General features: G+C 42.5%; 1 protein-coding gene across 2 annotated transcripts in view; it reads right to left on the reverse strand.

Moving 5' to 3' along the window:
* Window positions 1-2,316: 2,316 nt before the first annotated feature.
* Window positions 2,317-10,507, reverse strand: part of LOC119302733 — an 8,552-nt gene continuing 361 nt past the window's right edge. The window contains exons 2-5 of one of the 2 annotated variants that reach the window (XM_037579782.1): window positions 8,631-8,841; window positions 2,948-7,681; window positions 2,774-2,831; window positions 2,317-2,674 (exon numbers count right to left, since the gene is read on the reverse strand). In XM_037579782.1, coding sequence (XP_037435679.1) covers window positions 2,812-2,831; window positions 2,948-7,681; window positions 8,631-8,841 — 4,965 coding nt within the window. In that variant the 3' untranslated portion in view covers window positions 2,317-2,674; window positions 2,774-2,811. Of the gene's footprint in view, window positions 2,675-2,773; window positions 2,862-2,947; window positions 7,682-8,630; window positions 8,842-10,507 lie in introns of both variants that reach the window. The other variant, XM_037579781.1, reaches the window with a different exon arrangement.

The following is a 10,507-nucleotide window of genomic DNA, read 5'->3' on the forward strand; positions in this document are numbered from 1 at the left end:
CCAAGACTTTCTTAACTAAAGATTAAGGGTGAAACCAACTTATGTTGAATGAGCATCCTAATTCCTAGCCTCTCCTTGGAAGATACTAGTACAATCTTTGGAATTCTCAAAAGTCAATTGCGTCCAATCTGTTAAAGAGAGAAAAAAAGATGTATAACAAGGAGAGGTAAGAAGATGCAAGCTTACTTGGGAGGTCCCACGGGTCAAACTTGTAGATGTCCAGCTGCCTGATGAGCTCAATAGAGATAGGCTTTTGCTGGATCTTCTTCTTGAGGTAGAAGCTAACGAGCTCTTCATCGGTAGGATGGAACCGGAACCCCGGCATGATGATCTCTTCTGATTTGTCCATGTTGACATCATTTATGCCCTCCATTGTAAGTAATCTCACAAAGGCTAGCTTGTGCAGTAGTGAATGGCTTCTTGGGATGAAGCTGCTGAGCTGAGGTGAAGACAATCACCGGCCGAGAGGTGTACTTATATGCTACCTGGAGCGACTGGATGAGGCCCACAGGTCTGAAGGGTCCTGTTCTTCCTTTAATAATTCCTTTTAGTTCATTCTCTGTTTGAAAGCTGCCAAGATTAGTTTAATGCTGGATTAGTATCTCAACTAAGACAGGCCGCGCTGCATGAAGAGATGGATGCCAGTCACTTTCAATTCACACTTAGAATACTCACGCACGGCAGTAAAAACATTCTTAAACTGTAGTACAGCAACACTTGCCTTGTAGATTTAGTTTTGATTTTCTGTTTTCATCTTTTATTAGCCTCCCCAGATAAACGAAAAAGACATGCAATTCCAGTACGCGGCAATAACCGACCGAAACTATAAATGCAAATCTTATTGAGCACCTTTAGCTTTATTAACAGCAATGAATATATATATTTTTGTTGTCAGTGAATATTGATGTTCTTTTCATACCTGAAACGAAAATTCTCCGTTTCATGTGAGTGCTAATGGTAATCTGTACTTTTTTCTCGAAAAGGAGGATAACCCCGGACCTCTGCATCAAGCGATGCACACAGCCATTCTTTATTAATTATTGAACAAAGCCTTACAAAGTAATACATCAATGAGTCTGAAGCCACCCTCCTGGCAACAACTGTCGCTACTCCTACCAACATGATGAAGGAGGTGCACATAATGACTGCTAACAGTAATCTGTACTTAATTAGTCTAACTTTTGATTCTCCGTTTTATATGCAGTTCCCTAATTAGTCTAGGTTTTGGGCATTACATAATGTGAGTGCTAACATTAATCTGTACTTAATTAGCATAACTTTCAATGTCCATGCGTGTGTGTGTGTGTGTGTGTTTGTGAGAGAGAGAGACAGAGAGATAAGAGTCCTACTGACTGATTACCCAGAGATAGTGATGGCCTTACCAGTGTAATTTCCTTGCACTTTTTAATGAAGTGGCGTGAGGTACCCTGCTAGCTGAGTGTTGGAGCAGAAGATTCTTAGTAAGGACAGTTTTGTAGACTAAATAAATTTTACTAATCGCCTGAGTTGCCACGGTGGAAAGCCGGTCCAATTTGCTCCAACAGCTAGTCAACTTTTTTTGCTGGTCACTCCACACGGCACAGTTGTTTCTTGCCCCGTTGCACACTCCAGAAAGTAATGATGATCTGTCTATTCTGTTCTCAGGATCCACATGACGAACCGGGGAAGGGCCGTCTTCGATGACATCAGACCCGCTTGATCGACACTGTCAAGGCGGCAGAGACAGGGGTGTGGGCTCGATGGTCGGTAGGCAACGATTGTTCCGGCTAGCTCTTGTAAACCTGGGTCATCCTTGTTGGTGTTGAACATTTTTTTTTGTTTCTTCTTGATGTGTTGAGATCGCAAAGCTTTCTTGTTTCTCTCGTAAATCGACTGTCGGTGGACCATGTTTTCTTCATGCACATGAGACATCTGACACTGCATCAGCAAACTCAAACAAACTTGACGCCAAGTTTATTTTCCTGGCCGACACAACGTCAGCAAACTGAAAGGATTTTGATCAAGGTCCGTCAGTTATTTATTCCTGACAGACTGTTCAAATTTTTGTGCGGAAACTGATACATCGTCCTGTTTTTTCGAAGTTAAAAGGCACTGCAAGCAAGCAAATGGCCGTGAGCATGATCAATTAATCTTCTCACTCTGCAACTACTAAGCAACTACTTGGATCTTCAGAGGTAACCCTGGCTTCCCGAATGAACTATCAATGAAAACTAAAGCCGTAATTCAGTAAATCAAAGTGCACCGGCTGAACAGAGCTAGCTGATTTTTCCACATTCGAAGCACAGTCATCAGCAACCTGGTACCAAGCACCCAGGGTTCGAAAAGGCGGTCACAAATTCCCTTAAATTTAACCAACAAGAACTGTGCATGCAGCATTCATCCCAGACAACAGATACTAATGCAAAGGTAACCAGAGACAGCATAACTAACTAGGATCAGTTCCAAGAGCATTAAGAAGTCTCAGACACTTAATTAAACAGATTCTGGCCCACAAGACAGAGATCCACACAAGTTACTACGATAGCAAGCAAAACAGCAGCTAGTTTAGTGCTGAACTGAAAGCAACAAGTTGCCTTGAGATGCTAGTAATGAAGCACTTAGTTTGCATTCTTGATAATGCTCCAGATAACGCAGCACCACCAAAGCTCTCCCTGCCACTGCGGCCATCAACAGCCTGTGTCAAGGAAAAGTTGACAAATGTCAGGCTCCATTGCAGCATATGAACAGCATCCTGCATGCCCAAGCCCAAAAGAATCAAAATAATTGTCCTCACCATTTAATCGCAACGGAGCATCCGAAATCCGAAGACCCCTAGCATTTCTTGCTGCCACCTATATTGTCCATAAAGAAGAAGATTGGAGCTGTATACAGCGGCATCATTACTAGGGAAAAATTCAGACGTGCTATAGTGAGATGAACTCTCTGAGTTTGTCAGGGAGGGACAGACCTAGTGATGCAGCGTTCAGGAATGCCTCGTCTTCAGGGAACAGCTGCAGATTCTTCGACTTCAGCAGGTACTTGACAGCATCGTCCTGGAAGTCCACCAGGCTGCCGACCTTCACGAGTTCAGCAAGCGAAGGGATGCGGTCTGGCGTCTCAAACAGCAGTCCTCGGGCTATCTCGTCAGCAAAGTTCGTCGCAAACTCGATCTTCTCTTTGTAACCAGCTGCAGCACCAGCACCATTGCTTTGCTGAACATACAGCTTTGAGCTCTCCCTCTCCCACCTGATCATCCGGCTGGCCTCCACGTCCACAGCCTCTCCGGAAGACAGCTTCACGCGGTACCCCACCATGATCGGCTCCTTGGTCTCCAGGACGCTCACATTCAGCAGAGATGAGACCATCGCGTGCCGCTCTTTGGAGGAAATGTCCAGAGCAGGATCAGCAAGGAAGGCAAGGACTATCTGGAGCAGACCGGCACTGATCACCTCACGCTGGTCAGCAACCGTTTTGCAACCGCCATCCTGGCCCAAGGTGACAAAAGAATCGCTCTTCTTGACAGCTTTGGATACTGCCTGAACACCGATGCTGCCATATATGTTGTTGAGCCTTGCTCGAGAGACAGAAGGAGGGTACCAGATAAAAATGGATTGTCGAGGAAGCTTGTCGAACAGATCCTTAAGCAGCAGATCGTCAGGAATGAACACGTCCTCCTTCTGCGATAAGATGATCTTCCCATCAGTGCAAACTGGGACCTTCACGCAGCCAGAGAAAAGCCTCTCCATGCTCTCGCTCCAGTTCCTTGCCATGAATTGCAAGAAAGCAGAGCAATTGGTTACGGATATCTCACCGCCAGAGCTCTCCCATGCGCTCCAGAGCTTACAGTGGTCTTCGGCATCAGGGCCATGCCTCACGCCGAAAACAGATGAGAAGAACTCCAGCAGCTTCCTGTCATCATAGTATCTGTCTAGGACATGCAGCTGCTGGCTGAAGAGGTTGTTCTGATCATGAAGAACACAGCTCAGCGGGCTCACCCATTCTCCACTTCCCCTTTTATTTGGTATCCAAATCCAGTCAGTGCCCTCTTTGTTCTTCTTCTCAGGCTCCCAGCTGCACTCCTTGAGGTACAAGTAGATCCTGGAAATGGTAGCAGTTTCTTTGTGGCTCCTCAGATGCTGAGCAACAAGGCCATGCCCACATCTGACATCCACAGTTACTCCGATTGCCGCCAGTGCATCCTTGAATGAGGCGATCTCTGAACCATAGAAAGATTCATCGATGAAAGGGCCATCTGTTATGCAGATGGAAGACTGCTTGGGATCAAAGAGTATGCATCCATCAGGAGATTGGTATCCAAGTGTTGTCTTCAACCACTTGCAGCTAGTGATTTCCTTCATAAATTCCTTGGGCAATGTTGCCATACAGGCCAAGCAGCTCTTAACAGACCCAAGCAACGACAACACGGTGGCTGCAGAAATATCTGCAGTGTCTGCAGGAATCTTGAGACCATTGATGACAAACCTAGCACCATGGGCTTTCACTTCTGTTGTAACACCTAGTTCTTTCAGCTCAGCCTTGTAACCATGTATCTCTTTGCCTAAACCACCATTAGAGTCACCATCATTGATGAAAGGTAATTTTGCAATGGGTGACAGAGACTGCCAACTTTCATCAAATAAGATTGCATCCGAAGGTGACCTAAATCCCAGTGATGTGCACACCCATTTCTCATTTCGCATGGAGTTGAAAAGATCAACAGGATTTGGGTTGTGTGTTCTCAGCTGCCCATAACATGCTAGCAGAGCCAGGACATTCGCCTTTGTAAGCGATGACTTCTCCATCTGCTTGAAAATGTTTGCTATAGCCTTTGATGCCTGGTCAAATCCTGTGATCAACCCTGTCTTCTTCAACTCTTCTTTGTACGGGCTTATCTTACTGCCATAAAATCCAGAATCAACTACAGGAACTCCATCGAACACCTTTACCAGGCACTCCCATTCTGGATCTAGAAGAAAAGATTCACTAGGAGCACGGAATCCCACATTGGTCTTCAACCATTTCAAATCTCTGAGCTTCCTCAAGAAATCATCACATGGGCTAGCATACCGGATGCACTTGAGGATTAGTGCAGTAGCATCAGAAGTGATAGATGAAGAACTGAACTTGAAATTATCAATTATAAGCTTGTAAGTCTTTTCACTGTTTTCAAACCCAACTTGAACACCAAGCAACTTCAGCTCTTGTTTGTAGTCAAGGATGGACTCGCCATAGAATCCAACATCAAGGAATGGCTGGGTACTGATACAAGATGCAACTGCCCAGTCTGAATCATATATGATACAGCAAGAAGGGGACCTGTAGCCCAGAGTACTCTTCATCCATTGTCCATCTTTCACGCTGTTGACTAGTTCACTTGGTGACAGAACCTTCTGTTGAAGAAACCGAATCAGCCGAAGCAGCTCATATACATGCTGTCTGGTCAGCATATTGCTTGCCGCCATCGACATGAGCCGTCTGCCGATGTAAGCTGATGCCTCCCCAAATTCAAATCTTACCCCGATCACCTTGAGTTCCTCCCTATATGCATTCATTTTGTATTGATAGAACTGTTGATCGATCATTGGTATATCAACACAGGAAGACCCATTTTGCAAGAGATTACCCCACTCGGAACTGGACATAAATGATTCAGCCGGGGGCTTGTATCCGACTGATGTCTTCAGCCAACTTCCTTGTTTCACACAAGCCAAGAAACTAGCTGGTAGTTGTACACCTTTTGCCTTCAATTTCCTTATCCATTGCAGTAGCAAGATTGCATTGTCCACAGTCAGAGGTGATGAGACTGTCGGGAAACTTGCATTTGGAGGGTGTATGAACGGCACATCCGAGGCCTGCATCTTTGTCTTGAGAAAATCCAAGATCCGATCTGCCGGTGTGTAGTACCCGGCGAAATGACCTGCTGACCTGTAATCTGCTGACAGTTCGATGTATTTCTCATTCCTCCATGGGTTTGTGCCCATCAGTCCAACCCATTTGCTACCATTTGCAGGAACTAGAATGCTTTGTCTTTCCGTAACTGCATTGCCATAGTTGTCAATTACCGGCATGGTACAACACAGGTCTGCTAACTGATAGCTCTCCATGTAGTTCTTATTGGATGAATGATACAGAAAGTGAGAAAAGGCGATGGCAGGCCTTCGATCACAGTTCAAGGACTTGACCACAATATCCCCGTAAGTGTATACAGATACAATCTCCACTTTTGCATGTCTCTGAAGCCAGTATGTCACTTTTTCCTTCTGCGCGAAACCTTGCAGAGCTGTTTGTGTACTGGGAGGCACAAAAAACCGGTTAGAAGATGGAAACTCCTGGTTCCAGCTGATAAGCCATGACATCCACTTCCGATCAGATGCAATACACAGTCTATCACTCCACTGACTAGCTCTAGATATGCTCCAGACAGATACATTTTTGTTCCTGTCAACATACTTCAGCAGAGGAATTTGCATCATCTTTGTACTGGAAAAGCTTTGCCAACTGTCTGCGACAAAAGATACAAGTTCAAGATAAAGCTGTTCATCTACATTGCTGACAAGATTAGACCCCTCGATGCATTTTGCATACCATTCATGGCTCACACTTTTGACATCCAGAAATGTAAGAACACTGTTGTATGCACTCTTGTCGAAATGAGAGCTGAGAATGTAGGTTCCATGGGTTGACAGGTTCTTAAGGTCCACTCCAGATTCTCTCGCCTTGACAAGGATATCCCAAAATGCTGGTTTGAGCCGCGCAACCTCGCAAGGCTTGCAAAACATCTTCTGTGGAGCGTGAGACTCACATGGAACTATATCCTCAACGAGAACCTTCTCTTTGATGCCAGACCTAACAGGCTCAAGTAAAGGGATCAGCGAAGGACTGACTGGCAGGTAATGGAACATCGACGGAATAGTCATTGCTGGTGCATCTGTTCTGGACTTGACAAGTGCTACAAAGGCATTCATGAATGCACTTGGGATACACTCCAGAATTCCCTTGTTCCATGGACTATCGAATAGTATCGCCTCTCTTGACGATGCAAGGAGGAAGTCAGCCTGAATGATGAAGGGGAAGTTCGTTACCATCTCCGTGGGAAGGAAAGCATATACGCCAGGGGATAGCTGCTTCCCACGAGATAGTCGCTCCTTAAGAGGGAAGGCTAGGGTGATGACCCACTCATCGATTTCAGTACGCTTGTCCACCCTGTTCTCTGCTTTGACAGGGAACCTCTGCCTCCACATATGGTACCCGCACTCTGCTTCACTCTCATTCTCTTGAGCAGATAAAAAGACCGTGTAAGACTCCGCGTGCATGTTCTTCCTCACTTCAAAGTTCTTCTCACTCGATATTGCAATCTCACTAACAGTGCTGCCTCTAGCGTTGCCGTTATCTTCACGGACAGAAAGCCGCCTGATCTTTGACAGAAACAGTAGCATTTCTGGATGCAAGCTTGACAGCTGCTGCTTCACCGCAGTGACCTTCTCATCCTTCAAAGGCAGGACGATACAGGTTGTTGGAAGGTCTCTGGTAGACCCATATGTCTGTTTGATATCTGAAAGGCTAGGCCTGGATTCAACCCACTCCGGGACAATGTATCCAATATTGCATTCTGGACATGGCATCTCATTAAACTTGATTTGATACCCATTACTGAATATATGGGGCTGGCTTGATATCAGGAACACACTTTTGAATCCAATACCTACATAAAAAGAGACATTGATATTACAAATTGTGAGTTTCAATATAAGTGGAACATATACGTTAAGCATGTACATAACCACAGACTAACTCTTCAAATGAAATGGCTAAAACTGTTATATGGGCCTATGTATCTTTTGCACATCGTATCTTGCTACGAATGGAAACAATTGCCCAGCATGCCTTAAAAACAAAAGTAAAGTGACCCATGCTTAATTTTATTTATACCAAGTTTGTATTTGATGGATCTGCTTCAGTAAGCTATTGATGAAGGGTAATGTTTTTCAATCAGAAACATACAACAGGAGGGGAAAAAAATTGTTAATAAAGTTGATGTGCCATGTGCATGAATTTGCCATGAAAAGGAAGAATTTTAGGAGCCTACCAGAAACTAAACTTTACCTAGCAAGGCTAAGAAAGAAATAGATCCACACACTTTTGAGACAATAGTGAAATACAGAAGTGACAACTTAACATCAAGAAGATTTGATGCAGTAATATATATGATAAATAATGAGTCTTACTCTAGATACAATGGATCTTAAAAGGCCAGTGGTAATATTTTGTAGTCAGTACTATTTTCTTACACTAATATTTCAAAACATGCACACATCTCTGTTTCTGAGTGTCAGGAAATGAACGCATGATATCTTGCACCACAAATCATCTCAAGCAATACTGTGCATGCTGCACCCAATTTGTTTTGCAAAATACATATACATTATGAGAATATTTGCTCCATCACCATTCTAATTAAGCACTAAATTAAGTGCTAAATAGAATTCTGCCCATCTTATATGTCATTTGATATATAGCAGCTATCATAACGTTTGACAGGGAAAGTTCCAACCGGTGACGCGCTAACAAAATTGAAGTTCTAACATTAAAAGGTAAAATGCTTAAAATTGGCCAAATTAACACAAAAGGATTCATGAGCTGCAAAGGTTCACCTTTCTCTCCAATGTACCCCTTGTCCCTGTTTCCTTTTTTCGTTGATTTGCCCACACCACAAATAGACTGAATATTGGATGGAGAGAAGCCCTTCTCATTGTTGAAAATGAGTAAAGTTGACGATGCACCAGATCTGGTGATGTCAGTTGATGTTACTAGAAACTCCAATGAAGGTGCTACTCCATCAGGGTAGTCATTGTCTTCAGCGTTCTAGTTATTGAGGAATAAAATATTAACATGGATGTGATATTGAGCAAATACAGCTGAATCAAGTGCATTAATCTGAAATGCAATATATATATACCAAAACTTCAATGAGATTTGAGAAAACAAGGTCATGTAGCAACACACAAGTTTGGCAGAGTCACAGTTATTTCAACAGTCTTGATGGCAAAATTGTAGACTGTAGTATCAAGTTATCAAATCAAACAGGTAAATTGCAAAATAGCATGGAGGCAATAGTCAAACTGAAAATGTTCTCAAGGCTAAAGCTACAATGGTTACATCGGATCTGCAATGGTTTCTTATTGTGGAAAAGAAATAAAGGAGATCTCTGTTTTCCGTAAAACAGAAAATGGTTTCATTGGATCTGAATTTGGTAATTTTCTTTTCTTTTCTTTACCGTAGTAGTGTTCCTAAAACAGTTACTTCATAAATACAAATACGAGATCATTTAGCCCTCCATTTTTTGGAGAACATGGCCACCAGCCACCATAAATCCAAATACGAGTCCCCTCGCCAAAAAAAAAAGAACCCAAATACGAGTTGAATAAATGCACTGTGGTGTGAAAACTGAAAATGCAAAGTAAACACAGGAAATGCAAGTTTATAGGCTCAGAGTGCCTAGTCCCAAGTAAAACGAAAATACAAAGGTGAACATGGGTGCGCACGCACCCATGCGAATAGTAAATTCACAAAAAATACTAGAAAAAATTAAAAATTTCTGAAATTTCGCGGTATGAACCTTAGTCAACCATTTTACTCACGTGTGAAGTTTCATGATGTATTGACACCCATGCTATTCTTAGTGAAGAAAATACAAATGCGACCATACTATTCATTAAACAGTGTTTTTAAATATAGCTTCGATTAGTTTCAATTTTGTCATTTTTGCCTAGATTACCACGGATGTGATTTCTTCGTGAAGCTTCGTATGCGAGTATACCGATTGACTATGTATATTACAAAATAAATTCAGATTCTTTTATCTTTTCTAGCATTTTTTCTAATTTACTATTCATAAAGGGTGCGTACGCACCCATGTTCACCAAATCCACGTCCGATCCTATACTATGCAACTGAAGGGTAGGCCCTACTCGACATCAAATGAGCTCACAGGAAATTGTGGTGAGCAGAGAAACCAACAGTCACTTATCACTAAACAGTGCTTAGAAAAGTAAAGGAAATTACTCTACATTAATAGGACATGTAAGAAAAATACTAAAAATAAAACATTGCTGCCTTTTCCAACTGAAAATAAAAGAATTTGTTGTTTCGTATTGGAGAAAGAGGGAAGGTACAGAGATATGTGGAAATTTGATAAAATACAGGGAAAATAGCAGGATCTCTTATTTATTTATTTTTTTGTGGGAAAAAATAACCAGGTTTCTGCGCAAATAATAAAACATAAAGTTGTAAGTGAAAAAAAGGCCGGAAAGTTCACTAGGGGTGTATGTATAACAATGAAATTAATCAGAACTGTAGATTTTTGTAGGCGACGAGCACAAGATGAACCAAATGCACATAGAAATAATTCGTTAAAGCATTTTTAGGAAAAAAAACCAATAGATCCGTACGCTTTCTTGAAAATGCATAGAAATAAATCCACACTAATCTGAGCACGCATAATAGAATCCACACTCTTGGTTTTTTTTTT

This window comes from Triticum dicoccoides, chromosome 5A, assembly GCF_002162155.2.
Source record: "Triticum dicoccoides isolate Atlit2015 ecotype Zavitan chromosome 5A, WEW_v2.0, whole genome shotgun sequence".
Taxonomy (NCBI): domain Eukaryota; kingdom Viridiplantae; phylum Streptophyta; class Magnoliopsida; order Poales; family Poaceae; genus Triticum; species Triticum dicoccoides.